This window comes from Natrix helvetica (assembly GCF_964273705.1).
Source record: "Natrix helvetica genome assembly, chromosome: Z".
Classification (NCBI taxonomy): Eukaryota; Metazoa; Chordata; class Lepidosauria; order Squamata; family Natricidae; genus Natrix; species Natrix helvetica.
Genome location: NC_138554.1, coordinates 141,401,861 through 141,422,107, shown reverse-complemented (window position 1 = coordinate 141,422,107; position 20,247 = coordinate 141,401,861). Strand labels below are relative to the sequence as shown.

The 20,247-nt window shown below is 47.7% G+C and overlaps 1 protein-coding gene across 1 annotated transcript in view; it reads right to left on the bottom strand.

Moving 5' to 3' along the window:
• Nucleotides 1-853: 853 nt before the first annotated feature.
• The window catches only part of LOC309401193 (uncharacterized protein), a 37,129-nt gene continuing 17,735 nt past the window's right edge, over nt 854-20,247 (bottom strand). Inside the window, exons 3-6 of the mRNA XM_081970255.1 lie at nt 7,769-7,828; nt 6,217-6,282; nt 5,530-5,612; nt 854-1,416 (exon numbers count right to left, since the gene is read on the bottom strand). Coding sequence (XP_081826381.1) covers nt 5,553-5,612; nt 6,217-6,282; nt 7,769-7,828 — 186 coding nt within the window. The 3' untranslated portion in view covers nt 854-1,416; nt 5,530-5,552. The remainder of the gene's footprint in view (nt 1,417-5,529; nt 5,613-6,216; nt 6,283-7,768; nt 7,829-20,247) is intronic.

The window sequence follows — 20,247 nt, the reverse complement described above, 5'->3', positions numbered from 1 at the left end:
TAAACTAAGAAAGCTTTATTGCGCAGGTCATAAAACAAAATGTTATCTGAAAGTGATTTATTGCGCACGTGTTACACATTCCAAAATTCCTCTCTTCTTTGTTCGGCAGCCAACTTTGGCAGACGTAACTTTCATTATCAAAATGTAACCATTAGTTATTTTCTGTTTCATTTACTTTTATTATTTTATTATTAAAAGTTTGTTTATTAATTAGAATTCTTAAAGACTTTTACTTTTCTCAATATCTCAAAAGATATGCGGAAGGGAATCAGCCACGGTCCATTGATCTCAGATATCAGGGCGTTTTTTCCCTGACACCCCATAACTAAAAGCTTGGGGGTCTCAACCGCCACCGATGCGATCAGCTCGAGGAGTTCAGGCAGGGCCGCTGATGTATAGCGAGGAGCCAGGTATACTATCAGCAGGCCCAACTGTCTCCCAGGGCCCCATTTCACAACCAGGGATTCACATCCGGACGTCTGTGGCACAGTAGACTCCCTCGGCTCTAAATCCTCCCGAATAATTGCTGCCACCCCACCGCCCCTTCCCTGGGCCGTGGGTTTGGTTTCTTTATTTGGTTCTTTTTTCTCCAGACCTAAAAGTGGACCGTTTCAGATACCAGATGTGGAGAAACTCTCAATATACTCAGAAGGGATTATGGCGAGAGGGAGAGGGGGGAGGAGAGAGAGAGAGAGAGAGAGAGAGAGAGAGAGAGAGAGAGAGAGAGAGAGAGAGAGAGAGAGAGAGAGAGAGACCAGGGTTTCTACAGGTTTTTCTGGAAAATCTTCATGTAAGCAGGACAGGAAGTAAATTCAAACCATGTTTGTAAATGATACAAGCGAAAGGGTGAAAATTCAGAATTTGAACTCTTTATTTGCGAAATCGGTCCGTTGAGTATTGTTTGATTGTAAAAGGCATAATCTTGATTTGAGATGCAGAGTCTTGTTTGTCTTCATGCTTATATCCGGAAGAGGAGACTCCGCCATACAGCTAGTCCTCGACTTATGACCCCAGTTAAGCCCCACCCAAGTGTTGCTAAGTGAGAAATGGGTTCAGTGAATTTTGTCCCCTTTCCCGATTTTTTCTCACTGGGAATCCCAGCGGTGGTTAAGAAAGTCACCCGGTCGTTAAGTGAATTGGGATTTCCTGTTGAATTTGTTGGTTGAAAGGTTGCAAAAGGGGGGATTGCGTGACCCCGGGGTATAACGACCGTCATAAATGTGAGTCGGCTGTCCAAGCATCCAAATCACATGAGTATAGTGGTAAGCGTGAGGAAAGGGTCACTGGTCCCGTCGTTCGGGGCCATTGCTAAGCGAACTGTTGTAAGTCGAGGACTGCCTGTGCGGGGAATAGATTATTGGGAGAAAATTGTGGAAGCAGAGTTGAATTCCTTGTCCTGATCTTTAAGCCCAGAGCCTGCAGGAAAAGGAATAAAGTTTGGAAGATACCAGTCAAGATCCTGAAAGCATCCAGATCGAAGCATAGTCTATCTGTTTGGGGGTTCTTCCTCATCCAGAACACTCACAACCCACAACCTATCGCTTCCTTCAAGGATCTTGGTTTAGTGCATGACTGTGTTTATGATTAGTCTTTTACACAATCGTGCTTACTGTGGGTTGGACTACATGACCTCTGAGGTCCCTTCCAACTCTGTTCTCTAAAATTACACTTTTGCTATAAACTATATACAAAAATATCCAGATAGATAGATAGATAGATAGATAGATAGATAGATAGATGATAGATAGATAGATAGATAGATAGATAGATAGATAGATAGATAGATATGATATGTAGATAGGATAGATAGATAGATAGATAGATAGATAGATAGATAGATAGATAGATGATAGATAGATAGATAGATAGATAGACAGATGATAGATAGATGATAGATAGATAGATAGATAGATAGATAGACAGACAGACAGATGATAGATAGATCGATAGATCGATAGATAGATAGATAGATAGATAGATAGATGATAGATGATAGATAGATGATAGATAGATGATATAGATGATAGATATAGAGAGATAGATAGATAGATAGATAGATAGATAGATAGATGGATGGATGGATGGATGGATGGATGGATGGATGGATGGATAGATAGATAGATAGATAGATAGATAGATAGATAGATAGATAGATAGATAGATAGATGATAGATATGGATAGAGATAGACATGGATAGATGGATGGATAAATATAGATGGATAGATATTAAATGATTGATGATAAGTTATTGAAGAGATAGATAGATAGATGATAGATAGATAGATAGATAGATAGATAGATAGATAGATAGATAGATAGATAGATGATAGATGATAGATGATAGATGATAGATAGGTAGATAGATAGATAGATAGATAGATAGATAGATAGATAGATAGATAGATAGATAGATAGATAGATAGATAGATGGATATAATATGTAGATAGGATAGAGAGAGAGGTAGATGATGGATAGATGGATGGATAAATATAGATGGATAGATATTAAATGATTGATGATAAATTACTGAAGGGGTAGATGATAGATAGATAGATAGATAGATAGATAGATAGATAGATAGATAGATGATAGATAGATAGATAGATAGATAGATAGATAGATAGATAGATAGATAGATAGATAGATAGATAGATAGGTAGGTAGAGTTCACTGTGCCACAGATATCCGGGTGTGAGTCTCTATGCGTGAAGTGGGGCCCAGGGAAACAGTTGGGCTTGCTGATTGTATACTTAGCTCCTCGCTATGCATCAGCGGCCCTGCCAGAGCTCCTCGAGATGATCGCAGAGATGGCGGTTGAGACCCCCAAGCTACTGGTTATGGGGGATTTCAAGCTGCCATCGATAGGGGAATCATCCGAGGCGGCTCGGGAGTTCATGGCTTCCATGACAGCCATGGACCTGACCCAAATAATTCAGGGCCCCACACACGAGGGAGGCCACACGCTGGACCTTATTTTTGTCTCTGACCAGTGGAAGAGTGATCTGGGAATAGGGGAATTAGTTATTACACCCCTGTCATGGTCAGATCACTCACTTCTCCGGCTCGACTTCCCAGGCGCTACTCCCCATCGCGGGGAGGCGGAACCAGAATGTCCTAGATGGTTCCACCCCAGGCGCCTGCTGGATCCTGATAGGTTCCGGGCGGAGCTTGGGGCACTTCCTGTAGCCTTGACCCGCTCCCGGATGGAGGACCTGGTGGCCGCATGGAACAGTGCGGCTGCCGGGGCCTTGGACCGGGTTGCACCTTTGCGGCCTCTCCTGCGGCAGCGAGCCACCCTGGCCCCTTGGTTTACCGAGGAGCTAAGGGTGATGAAGCGCCACAAGAGACGCCTAGAGAGCAGATGGAGATCTTCACGCTCCGAATCTGACCGAACACAGGTAAGAGCCTATTTACGGAGCTACCTTGTGGCATTAAGAGTGGCCAAGCGTCAATATTGTGCCGCTCTTATTGCGTCCGCAGATAACCGCCCTGCCGCCCTGTTCCGGGTGACCCACTCCCTCCTTTCACAAAGGCCGCGGGAAGCCCCCCTGCAGGGTAGTGCAGAGGAATTTGGGGAATATCTGCAGGACAAAATCGCTCAAATCCGTAGCGAGTGGGTCCCCTTCAGTAGTCTAAAAGGGATGTCGGAGGTGAGTCTTGAAGGACCATTCTGGGAGGAGTTTGACTCTGTTACTGCCGATGATATGGACAGGTTGCGTGGGCGACTGCGAGCCACTACATGTTTACTGGACCCGTGTCCCTCCTGGCTTATACTGGCATCCTGGGAGGTCACACGAGGCTGGCTCCAGGAGTTAGTCAACGCTTCCTTGAGAGAGTGGTCCTTGCCGGCCGCCTTGAAAGAGGCGGTAGTGAGGCCCCTACTCAAGAAGCCTTCCCTGGATCCAGCTATGTTAACTAACTATCGTCCTGTCTCCAACCTTTGCTTTCTGGCGAAGGTTGTAGAGAGTGTGGTGGCACAACAGTTCCCACGCCACTTGGAGGAAATGGATTATCTAGACCCGCGCCAGTCCAGTTGCCGGCCCGGTCACAGCACGGAGACGGCCTTGGTCGCATTGGTGGATGATCTCTGGAGGGCCAGAGATGGGGGCTGCTCCTCCATCCTGGTCCTATTAGACCTCTCAGCTGCTTTTGATACCATCGACCATGGTATCCTATTGTGTCGTCTGGAGGGGTTGGGGTGAGGGGCACCATCTTGCGGTGGTTCTCCTCCTACCTCTCCGGCCGGACACAATGTGTGCTGACAGGGGAGCAGAGGTTGACCCTGAGGCCACTCACTTGTGGGGTGCCGCAGGGGTCGGTGCTCTCGCCTCTCCTGTTCAACACGTATATGAAGCCGCTGGGTGAGATCATTCGTGGTTTTGAGGTCGAGTACCATCTGTACGCTGATGATACTCAGCTGTACATCTCCACCCCAAACCACCCCAACGATGCCATCGAAGTGATGTCCCGGTGCCTGGTGGCCATACGGGTCTGGATGGGAAGTAACAGACTCAAGCTCAACCCCTCCAAGACGGAGTGGCTGTGGTTACCGGCGCCCCGGTTCAACCAGTGGGTTCCATCACTGGCCATCGGGGGCGAACAACTGGCCCCCGTGGAGTGGGCACGCAATTTGGGCATCCTCCTGGATGTCCAGCTGTCGATGGATGACCATGTGACAGCCGTGGCAAGGGGGGCGTTCCACCAGGCTGGCCTGGCCTAACCGTAGCTTTAATCTTCAATCTTTCTGGCCTGTATTTTAAATTTTTTGGGGTAGGCTTCTTAGGTTGCTTTTTAATTTTTATTATTATTGTACAGCTTTATATTTAATCTGTTTTTAGGCTTATTTAAGATTTTCTATTTTGTATACGGTCTTTTAACTGCTGTCTGTACACCGCCCCAAGTCCCTTCGGGGAGAGGAGGCGGTCTATAAATTTAATAAAATTCAAATTCAAAAAATATAGATAGATGATAGATAGATAGATAGATAGATAGATAGATAGATAGATAGATAGATAGATAGATAGATAGACAGAGATAGACAGACAGAGATAGACAGACAGACAGACATACTTTTACAAATATATTTCTTTTCAATTTTCCTTACTATCTTCAGTTTTTATTTTTCATTATTGTAAGCCGCCCAGGCTTTTTCTGAGGTAAGATGGTCAGCCAATATATTTTATAAATATATCATTAAATCCGTAAATCAATAAATCAGAAAATAAATAAATCAATAATTCAGTAAATCAATAAAAGCAAATATATAAATCAATAAATCAATAGTCTTGTTTCTTTCTTTTCTATTTCCTTTCTTCCTGTCTTTCTTTCTCTATTTGTTCTTTCCTCTTCTCTGCGCCTTCTGTTTTTTCCTTGTATTCTTTTCATATTTTTTAAATGTTTGCATTAGCTTTTACCTTTTCAATTTCAACGTTGAATCAAATTACTCTCTTTTTTAAAAAGAAACTCCTTTGAATCCCTGCAAGCCCATCCCGAAACCCTTCTACACCTCTTCGGCTCTTTGACGTACTTGTGTGCCGGAATTGACACGCATCAAATTGCCCCGTAGTCTTCGTCATCCTCGGGCACGTTCACACGAGCGGGAAGGTGAAGCTGCAGAAGGGAAGGTCAAAACGGCGGGTGTGGGGTTGGTTAGCAGGGAGTGGAATGGGACGATTCACAGCGGCCAAGTGGGCGTGACTGGGTAAGTGTGGCTAGCTGGGCGCATCTGGCTCAGTCCTGCTGACTCGGCACGGTTGACTCGGCACAGCCACGCGGCCATTCGCCTGGTGGGGGCAGCTGGTTTGGACCTGCTGACTCGGTGCGGGAGGGTCAGTATGGAACAAATCGTACTGGCTAACTCGATGTGGAAACGACTCAGTGCCCCACCAAACTACTGACAGCCAAGCATGCGCAAACCCCCACCCACCCCATCCCGAGTTTGGGGACTTTTCTGCACAGAGGAAGGAGAAGTCCTTCTAAATAGGACGGCATAGAGCCGGGCAGGCCCAACCACGATTTCCACCACCAATTTGGGTGAACCAGTCTGAACCAGCTGAATACCACCTCTGCCACCACCACCCCTCCCCGGAGCCAAAGCAAGGGGCAAGGAACTGCTGGCTTCCGAGTTGTCCCCAAGTTGTCGAGTTAGGCTGTGGAACTTGTTGTGCGCAGAGTCTCCCCACCCAACCCGGACTCTCTTCAATCCCAAACATACCTTGAAACGCTGGAATAGTTCCCTAAGGGGTGTCGGATACGTCTGGAATTCGTCGACAGTTTGGTTCTGTGGAAGGAGAGGACACTAAGGGAGTCTCCCAAACGAGAGAAAGACTGCGTTCACCAGATTGGAGAAAAGAAGGACACTATAGCAGCATTCCAGTATTTGGGGGGGCTGCCCCAAAGAAGAGGGGGGAGCATTGTCCTAAACACCAGAAGGCAAGACGAGAAGTGACGGATGGAAACTCATCCAGGAGAGAAGCAACCTGGAATTGAGAAGAAACTTCCTACCGGGAGGACAATCAACCGGTGGAACGGCTTGCCACCAGAGGTTGTGAGTGCTCCATCAATGGAGGTTTTGAAGAAGAGACTGGACAGTCACTTGCCTGCAATGGTATCAGGTCTCTTGCTTGAGCAGGGGGCTGGACTAGAAGACCTCCAAGATCCCTTCCATCTCTATTCTGATGGATGGATTGAGAAGGCAGATGCCAAGTTAATTAAGAACCGCTCTCCTGGAGAACGGAGGGGCACTTGAGTAGCCCCTGATCTATCTGTCAGCTCTGTACGTTGCCAGTACGGAGTTTTGTTCTGCAGATATATATTCTCATTGTGCCCAGAGAGAGAAATATCTGCCTCTACCTAGGATCGAACTCACAGCCTCCTGATTGTGAGGCAAGAACTCCATCTCTAGGCCACCACTCCACTCCTTCAAATCCCTCTGTTAACCATCTGTAATTCTATTTAATGCGTAAAAAGCCCACAAACGGTTTCCAGTCTCTTATAAAAAGTATCTAATCCAGGCTGCCCCAATCCCTGGTCTGCAGATCGGTACGGTCCATGGCCTGCCAGCAACTGGTCTGCACAAGCAAGCGAAGCCCCATCCATGCATGCGTGGCACGTGGACAGCATTCAAAACCACACTTCCTCGGTCCGCAGAAAAACCCCTGTCCACGGAACTGGTCGGCGGCTCCCAAATGGTTGGTGGTGGCTGGTCTCATCCACTGTCTCTAATCACGGCACTTAGGGTAATGCTTGTTTTAGCTGAGCAAGATGGCCAGCACTACGGACCCAAGGTGAATTAGGGAAACGGGAGCAGAAAAACACGGGAATGCACCGGCTCCTTGACGTGTGTCCCCTGCCTTTTTAGACATACTGTCAAGTTTGAAGCACGCTTATGCTGTTGCAACCACTTTCGCTTCTCAACTTGCCAACAAACCGGGGATTGGGGAGAGGTAGGGGGAAATGGAACATAGCCTCCAGACATCAAGAAGACGAGTCCTGGGAACCAAGGACACTTACGCAGGTCTTTGCCAAACCCCAGAGGCATTTTCTCATAACAATACACTGACCCTTAATTGGACAGTGTGACCTGCACTAATAGTGGGAGGGGGAATGCTATACTTGAAGTGTGTGGATTGCGCAGGAATTAGCCAGAGCTGGTTTGGCTTCCCCCGTGCCGAAATGATGTACTCAATAAAATTTTGCATTTGGAGATTGGATGGTCTCGAGTGGGCTTGCTGAGTTGTTTCGTCAGTCGGAACCTTGACACATACCTGTATAGCAGGTTGAAGAGTCGGGAAGTTGGCCAAGTCAAATGTCAGTGAGTCCTCCGGCTGGGGGGAAAAACAGGCGTTAGAAGTCTGTTAGAACTTGGGGGCAGCCCCTCCCAAGGTGCAAAATGTATTTGATTAGCATAAAAAACGCTCAGAGTGGGGAATAAGCCAGAGTTCCCCAACCTTTTTGGCCAGAATGGGGGGAGAGGATGTCTCCACACGAATGGCGGGCAAGCGTGCACAGCTTCATTTGCATGAATGATGGAGACGCACGCATGCCACTCGCGCACCCATGTTTGCTCACTGTTTGCCCGAATTGGGCATGTGCTCTCATGCTTGCTTGCTGCTCACACAATTGAGGATGCACACATGCTTGGCCACCACTTTTGCAACCCAGTTCCACAGGGCTTGGGGCCCGGGAGCGGGCTGCGGCCTGGGGAGTGGGGACACCTGGGTTAAGCAAAGGAGAGTTAAGGACCATGTAAGATCCAGGGGTCTCCAGAGGTTCATACAGAAGACGCAAAGACTGCCTTTTTGTCATCTGCAATCCACCACAAGGAGATGTGGCTTCAGAAGCTGAGGGATTGCATTAGAATTAGAATTTTGTCCCAGACAAAAGGCTTCCTAGGTCAAAAAGGTCAAGCTGTTGACCACCATTATTTTTTGTAACTGCACTGCTGAGCTTTGGTTATGTCAAGCACTGGGGAAATCGAGAGATTCAGTCAGTTCAAATGAGTATCAAGATGATAGATAGATAGACAGACAGACAGAGAGACAGACAGACAGACATAGATGATAGGGATGGAGGGAGGAAGAGAGATAGGAGAGAGAGATGGCTGGATGGGTGGATAGATGGATGGATAAAGATAGATGGATGGATGGATGGATGGATAAAAATAGATAGATATTAAATGATGAATGATAAATTATGATAAATAGATAGATAGATAGATAGATAGATTGATTGATTGATAGATGATAGATAGATAGATGATTGATAGATAGATAGATAGATAGATAGATAGATAGATAGATATGATATGTAGATAGGATAGATAGATAGATAGATAGATAGATAGATAGATAGATGATAGATAGATGATTGATAGATAGATAGATAGGTAGATAGATAGATAGATAGATAGATAGATAGATAGATAGATAGATAGATATGATATGTAGATAGGATAGATAGATAGATAGATAGATAGATAGATAGATGATAGATAGATAGATAGATAGATAGATGATAGATAGATAGATAGATAGATAGATAGATAGATAGATAGATGATAGATAGATAGATAGATAGATAGATAGATAGATAGATAGATAGATATGTCAAGTGCCAGGAAAATGAGGAAATTCAGTCAGTTCAAATGAGTATCAAGATTTACTGCAAGCTTAAGCTCTCTACAAGAATCTGACCTACTAACGGTCAAGGGAAATGAGTGGGAGGTATGAAATGCATGCATGGTGGGCTGGATTAAGATCATTTCTGGGTGTGCAGGGATTCATGACTGATGATGCCTTTGACTCCTCCCTCGGGCACAGCCTGGTCATCTCCCACAAAAGATGGAAGGATAGATGATAAATAATAGAAGATAGATAATTGATAGATGATAGATAGATAGACAGACAGACAGACAGACAGACAGACAGACATAGATGATAGGGAGGGAGGGAGGGAGAAAGAGAGAGGAGAGAGATGGATGGATGGATAAAGATGGATGGATGGATGGATGGATAAAGATAGATAGATATTAAATGATGAATGATAAATTATGATAAATAGATAGATAGATAGATAGATAGATAGATAGATAGATAGATAGATAGATAGATAGATAGATAGGTCAAGTGCCAAGAAAATGAGGAAATTCAGTCAGTTCAAATGAGTATCAAGATTTACTGCAAGCTTAAGCTGTCTACAAGAATCTGACCTACTAACGGTCAAGGGAAATGAGTGGGAGGTATGAAATGCATGCATGGTGAGCTGGATTAAGATCGCTTGTGGGTGCGCAGGGATTCATGACTGATGATGCCTTTGACTCCTCCCTCGGGCACAGCCTGGTCATCTCCCACAAAAGATGGAAGGATAGATGATAAATGATAGAAGATAGATAATTGATAGATGATAGATAGACAGACAGACAGAGAGACAGACAGACAGACAGACATAGATGATAGGGAGGGAGGGAGGGAGGGAGGGAGGGAGGGAGAAAGAGAGAGGAGAGAGATGGATGGATGGATAAAGATGGATGGATGGATGGATAAAGATAGATAGATAGATATTAAATGATGAATGATAAATTATGATAGATAGATAGATAGATAGATAGATAGATAGATAGATAGATAGATAGATAGATAGATGATAGATATGTGCCAGGAAAATGAGGAGATTCAGGCAGTTCAAATGAGTATCAAGATTTATTGCAAACTTGGAGGGGCAGGGACGAAGTCGCGACGATACAGCATGTGATCTCAATGCTCTGAGATCGCAGTTGACACTTTTGCCACTGGGGAGGGTCCAAATGGACCTAAACCGTCCCGCAGAGAAGGTGAACAGGAAGAATACGTCTTGCTGATCTCAGGGACATTGCAAAGTCCCTGATTGATCCAAGAGAAAGTCTTCAAGCCGGTGACAAAAAATCCAGCCATTTGGCTGACGAAGTCGGGGCAGCTCCAAAACGGGAGGATATGGAAAGAGAAAGTGTTCCCAGCTGGTGAGGAAATTTTATTGTTTTAAGAGTGATTGCCTATAAAAAACTTAAAATAAATTTAAATTGGAGAACAGAAGAAATAAGCGGCAGAATTAAATTTGGAATGGTTTTTGACAGGGGGTTATCTTTTTTCTTTCTCAATGCTATCTTCACGGACGGAATTTATGTAAGACCTTTAAAACGAACGGACTAAGCTTTCTTCTGCTATTTTCCTTTTTTCATTACTCTCTGTAACCTATGGTCTAAAACTCTCATCTGTCATTACTGTGGATGTTTTTTTAACTCATTTAAGAATTGGACTTTCTCTTCAACTTGAAATACAAAAAAGACACTTTCTTTTTAAAAAGGGAAGAATTTGCGGCATTGTGGCTAACACTGTTCTGTTTTGGAAACAAAAAAACCTTTACTTTTTTTCACAGACTATCTTGGCTGGTACCTCAAGGTCTTATTGCTTGTTTACAGAGAGAGATAAGAAGAAACAGATGTTCCTTTGAGGTATTTCTAACCAGAGAGAGGTGATTAAAAGCTACTAAATTAAAATAACAGTGTTTACATAGTTGAAAACAATGGCGCTATCACAGCAGGAGAAAGAGGCTTTAAGTCTGCAAAAGATATTTTCAGAAATACAGAAGCTATCAAATACACGCAAGACGATTGAGAAGAAATTGGATGATTTAATCCATTTAACAGCAAAATATGACGGGGAAGTTGAAGATGTTCATCAAATGGAGAAAGCGGCAGTTAAAATTTAAAAAAAACAAAAAGGAAAATGATTATAAAGAAATTAAAACTGCTGATAATTATGATGATGGGTTTGTCTCTGAAAATGGAAAGAGAGGAATATTGAAAGAGGAATTAAATGGAGGGGAAACTTACTCCAGATGGCAAGATACAGAAGAAGAAAAAATAAAAGAATTTATGGACCTAAACTTTACTTTTACTTTTACTTTTATTTAATTTATAAACCGCGCCCTCTCCCAGAAGGGACTCGGGGCGGTGTACAGTCATATTAAAACAACAATAAAAATACATAAATATAGATAAATATAGATGGAGGAGGTAACATATAAACTGTACAGTAATAATTAAAATTAAAATTAAAAATACATTAAAAACTACCCTTAAAAAACTACCCCAGAATAAGATGTTTGCCAGGAGGTTAAAAATGGGACTATAAATCGGCTAGGCCAGCTAATTGGAACAGGTGGGTCTTGAGTTTCTGTCGGAAGGAGCGGAGGTTGGTAGTGGTTCTAATATCGGGGGGGAGGTCATTCCAGAGGGTTGGGCCCATCACAGAGAAGGCTCTACTCCTGGGCGCCGCCCTTTGGCATTGCTTAGTGGACGGCACCCGGAGGAGTCCCTCCCTGTGGGAGCGAATTGGTTGCAGGGATGTATAAGGTAAGATGCGATCCCGCAGGTAACTAGGTTCTGTGCCATGGAGCACTTTAAAGATGGTAATCAACACCTTGAAACGCACCCGAAAAACCACAGGCAGCCAGTGCAGCTCGCGCAGGAGAGGTGTTATGTGGGAGTACCTGGTACTCCCCATGATAGCCCGCGCGGCCGGATTCTGAACTAGCTGTAGTCTTCGGGTGCATCTCAAGGGGAGCCCCATGTAGAGAGCGTTGCAGTAGTCCAGACGGGACGTCACCAGCGCATGAATGACTGTGCGTAGGGCGTCCCAGTAGAATAGGGGGCGCAATTGGCGCACCAGGCGAACCTGGTGGAACGCCCCCCTTGCCACAGCTGCCACATGGTCATCCATCGACAGCCGGGCATCTAGGAGGATGCCCAAACTGCGCGCCCGCTCCACGGTGGGCAGTTGCTCGCCCCCTATGGCCAGCGATGGAGTCCACTGGTTGAACCGGGGTGCCGGTAGCCACAGCCACTCCGTCTTGGAGGGGTTGAGCCTGAGTCTGTTGTCCCCCATCCAGACCCGAACGGCTTCCAAGCACTGGGACATCATTTCGACGGCCTCGTTGGGGTGGTTTGGGGTGGAGATGTACAGCTGCGTATCATCAGCGTACAGGTGGTATCCGACCCCAAAACCACGGATGATCTCACCTAGTGGTTTCACCTATGTGTTGAACAGGAGGGGCGAGAGGACCGACCCCTGCGGCACCCCACAAGTGAGCGGCCTCAGGGTCGACCTCTGCTCCCCTGCCAACACACATTGCGTCCGGTCGGAGAGGTAGGAGCAGAACCACCGCAAAATGGTGCCCCCTACTCCCACCCCCTCCAGCCGGCGCAATAGGATACCATGGTCGATGGTATCAAAAGCCGCTGATAGGTCTAATAGGACCAGGGTCCGGGTCCAGGGAAGGCTTCTTGAGTAAGGGCCTCACCACCGCCTCCTTCAAGGCGGCCGGTAAGGACCCCTCACCCAATGAAGCGTTCACTAGACCCAGGAGCCAGCCTCGTGTAACCTCCCAGGATGCCAGTACAAGCCAGGAGGGACACGGGTCCAATAAACATGTAGTGGCTCGCAGTAGCCCACATAACCTGTCTAAATCCTCGGGGGCAACAGAGTCAAACTCCTCCCAGCGTGGTCCCTCAAGATTTGCTTCTGACGTCTCCCCTGGTCCACTGAAGGGGGCCCATCCACTCCGGATCTGAGCGATTTTGTCCTGCAGATATTCCCCAAACTCCTCTGCTCTACCCTGCAAAGGGGCTTCCCGCGGCCTCTGTGATAGGAGGGAGCGGGTCACCCGAAACAGGGCAGCAGGGCGGTTGTCTGCGGACGCAATAAGAGTGGCACAATGTCTACGTTTGGCCGCTCTTAGTGCCACAAGGTAGGTCCGTAAATAGGCTCTTACCTGTGTTCGGTCAGATTCGGAGCGTGAGGACCTCCACCTGCTCTCTAGGCGTCTCTTGTGGCGTTTCATCACCCTTAGCTCCTCGGTAAACCAAGGAGCCAGGGTGGTTCGTTGCCGCAGGAGAGGCCGCAAAGGCGCAACCCGGTCCAAGGCCCCGGCAGCCGCCCTATTCCATGCGGCCACTAGGTCCTCTGTCCGGGAGCGGGTCAGGGCTACAGGAAGTGGCCCAAGCTCCGTCTGGAACCTATCCGGTTCCATCAGGCGCCTGGGGCGGAACCATCTGGGACAATCTGGTTCCGCCTCCCCGCGGCGGGGGGTAGCGCCAGGGAAGTCGAGCCGGAGAGATGAGTGATCTGACCATGACAGGGGTGTAATAACCAAATCTCCTATTCCCAGATCACTCGTCCACTGTCAGAGACAAAAACAAGGTCCAGCGTGGGGCCACCCTCGTGTGTGGGGCCCTGAATTAGTTGGGTCAGGTCCATGGCTGTCATGGAAGCCATGAACTCCCGAGCAACCTTGGATGCTTCACCCGTCGACGGCAGATTGAAATCCCCCATAACCAGAAGTTTGGGGGTCTCAACCACCGTCTCTGCGATCAGCTCGAGGAGCTCAGGCAGGGCCGCTGATGCATAGCGAGGAGCCAAGTATACAATCAGCAAGCCCAACTGCCTCCCTGGGCCCCATTTCACGCCAAGGGACTCACACCCGGATATCTGTGGCACAGTGAACTCCCTCGGTATAATTCTCCCGTATAATTACCGCCACCCCACCACCCTTACCCAGGGCCCGCGGCTGATGAAATGCACGGTAGCCCGGTGGGCACATTTCCACGAGGGGTAAACCACCCTCGTGGCCCAACCAGGTCTCCGTTATCCCTGCAAGGTCCAGCTCCCCCTCCGAGAGAGAAATCTTTTCAGCAATAGTTTTGATAACACCACTGACAATTATAGATAAGTTGATTGAGGAAACAGAAGAAGGGCATCGAAATTACAAGAGAGACCGTATAAGCAAAGAGCTGCTAAGAGGAGTCCATGCAAAGTTGATTAAAGAGAAGAGGACTGTTACCACAAACAGCAGAAGATATGAGATTGCCTCGTTATTGGAAAGATACAGGTTGATAGATGGAAGAATATAACTTAAAACTAGCTAAACTTAGTGAAATTTAGTGATAATAATAGATATAGTTAAACAAATAATTGATAATGATAATGAGGCAGCAGGTAAATAACCCCCTCATTTGAAGGGTATAGGAGCCCCTAGACTCCTTGATAAAACTCCTTGATAAAAACATGGATTAAGTCTGCATATTAAAAGGACTTCTGTAGCTGGCATAGGAAATTACACATTTTAGTGACACATAGCTCAGGAAACGCTTTATGGAAGGGCACAGAAAAACAGATGTTGTAAGATAAGAAATAAGGAAGTGGCATTTAGCATTTTAATCACCTTTATGTAGAGATCGCCTAGGCTAACACATTATTCCTGTTTTTCTGTATAATGTTAGCATTTTCTACTTCTCTTTTCTTGCAATTAACAAATTCACTTCTGTTTCTGTTAAATGTCAAGGAGAATATTTGTAACATTTTACTGTAAAAGTTGTGATGATGATGAATCCAAAATGTACCTCCCCTTGACCTTCCTTTTTCCTTTGGACAAACACGCCTATGGAACCCCCAAAACGTCTGAAGGGGTATTAAAGTTCTGTCCTGGCCTACCCAGGACAGTTCAGACTTTGCAGTGTTAAACGCTCTGAACTCTGATGCATCATTAAAAACCTGTTTCTCTTTTACCTTGTGGTCTCGCGTCCTATGTTTGGCTGACTGAGGTTTCCTGCCACAGTCTGCCGCAACATTTCTGGCGACTCCGAGCCGGGACTGTGAGGGGTTTTGGAACCCTCTGGTGTGTCGGCCCCGGTGCCGCTCGCCCGGCTGCTCCTAGGGACTTCCCCCTGGCGCCAACGGACCTTTGTTCCGAGGGGCTTTCCAGAGGACTGGGGGGCCGCGGCACCTGCGGCTGACGACTCCAAGAACCACGTGAAAAGGACCAGAGACCAGGAGCTCACAGACGCCGGCCGGCTGGGACAAGGGGATTCAGACAGGCAAGTATTGCGGGACCCCTCTCCCCTGAAGTTGAGCCGGACTCGTTAGAGAGCCGGACCGGAACGCCCGGATTCCTTAGTGAACCGGAGGCGCGGGCTGATCCCCCGACGCTAACTGAACAGGTACCTCTGGGTGGATTGTCTAAGCATAAGTGCTTTCTGAGGCTATTGCGGTTCCCTACGGTGACCCTGTTGATCGGGCACCCTGGGCCAGTAGCAGGTGCGTGAGCGTCCGCAGTTCCCTACGGTGACCCTGGTGATCGGGCTCCCTGGGTCGGACGATTGTTTGTGTGTGTGTAAAGGTGTTACGTTCGCAGTTCCCATTGGTGGCCGTGGTGAACCTGGACCGTGGGTCGGACGTGTGAGTGAAAGCTATTTGTTTTGTCTGGGGCCCCGGGAGGACCATGGGTGGCAGTGAAAGTACACCCCAGACCCCCCTCCAATGCATGTTAGACCATTTTAAGGCTGAATTTATGTCTCAGGACTATGGCATCAGGTGGAGTAGGCACAAACTCAGGGTATTTTGCACTTCCGAATGGCCCACTTTTGGCTTTGATTGGCCAGCCACAGGCACATTTGATCCCCAAATTACTTTAAAAGTTCATCAGTTGGTGTTTCATCCCGAATTAGGCCACCCTGACCAGGCTCCTTACATAGATGTGTGGTATTTCCTGGTGCGAAGACCCCCTCCCTGGATGAAAAAATGCCAAGCCAAAGCAGTCAATGTTATGCTGTCTCGTACACTGACGCTGAAACGCCCGAAAATAAAAGTGGTTCCTCCCATAGTGGCCAGTGCTCCAGAAGAAGTGCCCCATCCCCCACCTTATGAAGTCTCTCAGGTGGAGGCACCTCGATTGGCTGTGGCCAGGCCACCCCCGGTGCCTGCGTTAGTGCCCCAAGTGCACCATTCAGGTGCCCGTCCACGCAGCGTAAGCTCAAGCGGAACCTCGGGGGTTACATGGATGGAAGAAAGGCTGGATGACCTAGCCCCCCTACTCTCAGCCACCAGCTCTTTCAAAGGCTCCCAGGATCTGGCTCCCTCTGAAAGACCAGTATCCCCAGAAGCAAAAGAAGAAGCAAAAGAAGAAGCAGGAGAGGGGGAAGGGATGGAAGCAAGTGGAGGCATACCCATGAGGGAAAGTCAGGATCCCCCCATTTCTACCCGTACCAGGGCAAGAAAAACTGAAACAGCCCTTACGGCCCCCTTGAGAAGGGTGGATCAGCTCCTAGTGGATCGAGATGACCCTACCAAAGTGCTGACCAGTCCCCTGTTTCAGCACGTTCCTTTTTCTACATCAGACCTCCTTAATTGGAAGCTCCACTATGGACCCTTTAGTGAAAAGCCAAATGATGTGGCTGATCTGTTTAAAACTATCATGGACACCCACAACCCAAACTGGAGGGATCTCCAACAGCTGCTTGCCACTTTGTTCAACCCAGAAGAAAGGGAAAAGATCCGAATAGCAATTGGCCAGATTTTGAAGCCTGATGTCCCTGCTCATACCACTTTGGCCCAGTTTATTGAGAGACGGTTTCCATCTCAGGATCCCCATTGGGACCCTTATGAGCCCCGCCAGATGGCAGAATTGCGTCAACTCCAGCAGTTAATTGTCAGGGCCATCCGGATGGCTGGCAAACCAACTACCAACATGTCAAAGCCCTCCCTCGTTCATCAGGAACCGAATGAAAGCCCCGAGGCATTCTATACCAGGCTCATTGATGCCTACCAAATGTATACTCCCATAGACCCCACTTCGCCTGAAAATGCTCGCATGTTGGCTATGGCTTACATTTCCCAAAGCACCTCAGACATCCGTCGGAAGCTTCAAAAGCTAGAAGGTGCCTTGGGCAAGCCCATGAGTGAGCTAGTGGAAGTGGCCCGCAAGGTGTTTGTCAACAGAGAAGCTGTGGAGGAGAAGAAGAAAGAGTCCAAAATGCAACGTAAGGCTGAACTTCTGGCAGCTGCCTTCATGACACTGCCACCAGGAGAAGGAAGAATGAGAGGAAGAGAGAGTGGAGGGCCCTTGGGATGCAATCAATGTGCTTACTGTCATCAATATGGACACTGGAGGGAGGAGTGCCCCCAAAAGGCTAGGGATGGCGCAGAGGGACCAGCAAGAGGATCTGGACGACCCAGACCACCCAGAGACCCTCGTCTGCGCCCCACTAACCGGGGGCGCGGAGGCAGAAGAGGCTTCCTTCCCCCTGCCCCCCTTATGCAGTTGGGCCACTTAGAAGAGGAGGACTGAAACCGACCAGGTTCCAGCAGCCTCCCTGAACCTATGGTCCGTATTAAAATTGGGGGCACAGAAATTCCCTTCCTTGTTGACACAGGGGCTACCCGCTCCGTGCTCACCAAACCCCTGGGCCCCCTCTCTAGTCAATCTATCAACATCCAAGGGGCCACGGGAGGCCCTCAGAAGCGTTCACTCCTACAGCCCCTGCTTTGTAAAACGGGAGGAAGGTCCATTCTTCATCAATTTGTGTATTTGCCCGAATGCCCACTCCCCTTGTTGGGCCGAGACTTACTTTGCAAACTACGTGCTCAGATCTTCTTTACTGAAGATGGGGAGATGGATCTCAAATATGGGCGGGTGAATTTGGAAGTGCCCCGGGAGGAGGCTTGGAGAATTATGACCATCATGCAAGTACCAGGAGAAAAGTGGCGTGAATTCAAGGTCCCTGAATTATGGGCAGAGGACAACCCCCCTGGCTTTGCAGCTCATCACCCACCTATCATAGTGGAAGAGCTCCCCTTTAAAAACCCTGTCAGGATTCGTCAAAGACCCTACCCCAGACCCATAGTGGCAGCCATCCAAGAAGTCATTGATCTGTATTTGGACAACCATATTCTGGTTCCCACTGACTCCAAATGGAACACCCCGATTTTGCCTATCCCTAAGGGTGAGGGTCGTTTTCGCTTGGCGCAGGATCTACTCCCCGTGAACCTGGCTACAGTTACCATACATCCGACTGTTCCAAACCCATATGTACTGTTGGGTCTGATTCCTCCAACTGCTAAGTGGTTTTCCGTCATTGATCTGAAAGATGCCTTCTTTTCCATCCCCATACATCGCAAGAGTAGACACTTGTTTGCCTTTGAGTGGGAAAGCCCTGTCACGGGTCGCAAGCAACAGTACACCTGGACTCGTCTCCCACAAGGTTTTAAGAACTCCCCCACTCTGTTTGGAGAAGCCCTGGCAAAAGACCTTGAGTCATTACAAATCCCTCGGCCTGATGTATTGCTTCAATATGTAGATGACTTATTAGTCACCGGACACAACCAGGAGCACTGTCACAAAAACACATCAGCTCTGTTGAATTTGTTAATGGAGAGGGGATACAAGGCTTCTAGGAAGAAGGCTCAGCTAGTCCAAACAGAGGTCAGATATTTGGGCTATGATATACAACAAGGCCAAAGGGCATTGGGGCATGAACGGAAAGAGGCCATTTGCCAATTACCAATCCCCAAGAATCGCAAGGAGCTGAGAGGCTTTCTGGGGGCAGCAGGCTTCTGTCGCATTTGGATCCCTAATTTTGCCCTATTAGCTAAGTCATTGTATGATGCCACAAGAGGACATGAAAAAGAACCTATGCAATGGGGAAAAGAGGAACAGGCCAGCTTCTTGCAGCTTAAGCAGGCTCTTACCCAAGCACCCAGCTTGGGCCTTCCGGATTTGGACAAGCCTTTTCATTTGTTTGTGGACACAAAACAGAATATGGCTGTGGGAGTGTTAACTCAGAAATTTGGTACCTGGCACCGTCCTGTGGCCTATCTGTCCAAACAGTTGGACCCTGTAGCAAAAGGATGGCCTGCTTGCCTTAAAGCTGTTGCTGGCACGGCCCTCCTTACCCACGAGGCTAATAAATTGACTTTTGGCCAGGACCTGAACATATACACCCCACATGCCCTTAAGGCTGTCTTGGACCGAAAAGGCCATCAATGGCTCACAAATCCACGGATGCTCAAATACCAAGGCCTGATTACTCACAATCCTGCTGTCACATTGATCCAATCGCACGCCCTCAACCCAGCTACTCTTCTACCTGAACCAGATGCCCAAACCACCCATGATTGTTTACAAACCATTGCTGAGACCTATGCCAGTCGCCCCGACTTGAAGGATGAGCCCCTCCTTCGCCCCGATGCTTCTCTGTACACAGATGGCACCAGTTTTCTCCATGAGGGAACCCGCAAGGCTGCCTATGCAATCGTCACTCTCGAGGAGGTATGGGAAGCAGAGCCCCTTCCCCCAGGCACCAGCGCTCAATTGGCTGAACTACATGCTCTCACACGGGCTCTGGAATTAGCTCAAGGCCTCCGAGTCAACATTTACACAGACTCCAAATATGCCTTCCTCACTGTACAGGTCCATGGGGCCCTTTACAAAGAAAGGGGGCTTATCACAGCAGGAGGAAAAGATATTAAATATGGCCCACAGATTCTGAGGTTATTGGACAGTGTCTGGGCACCTAAGGAGGTGGCCGTTATGCATGTAAGGGGACATCAGAAAGGCACCACGGACACTGAGCGAGGCAACAATAAAGCTGACCGCACGGCCCGTGCTGCTGCTCTCCGCCCTATGAAATTGCAAGCTACATGCCTTACCTTGTGGACCCCAGACTCATCCCATCCACCTTCATATACGAACCAAGAAATTCAACAGGCCATAGCCATAGGAGCCCATCTTCAGGAAGGATGGTGGGTCTTACCTGACAACAGAGTTTTTGTTCCTCAACATTTGGCATGGGAAGCAGTTACCTCCCTCCATAGGAACCTACATCTGGGGAAGACTGCCCTACAAAATGCTTTGGCCAGAGAAGTCTACATTGAGC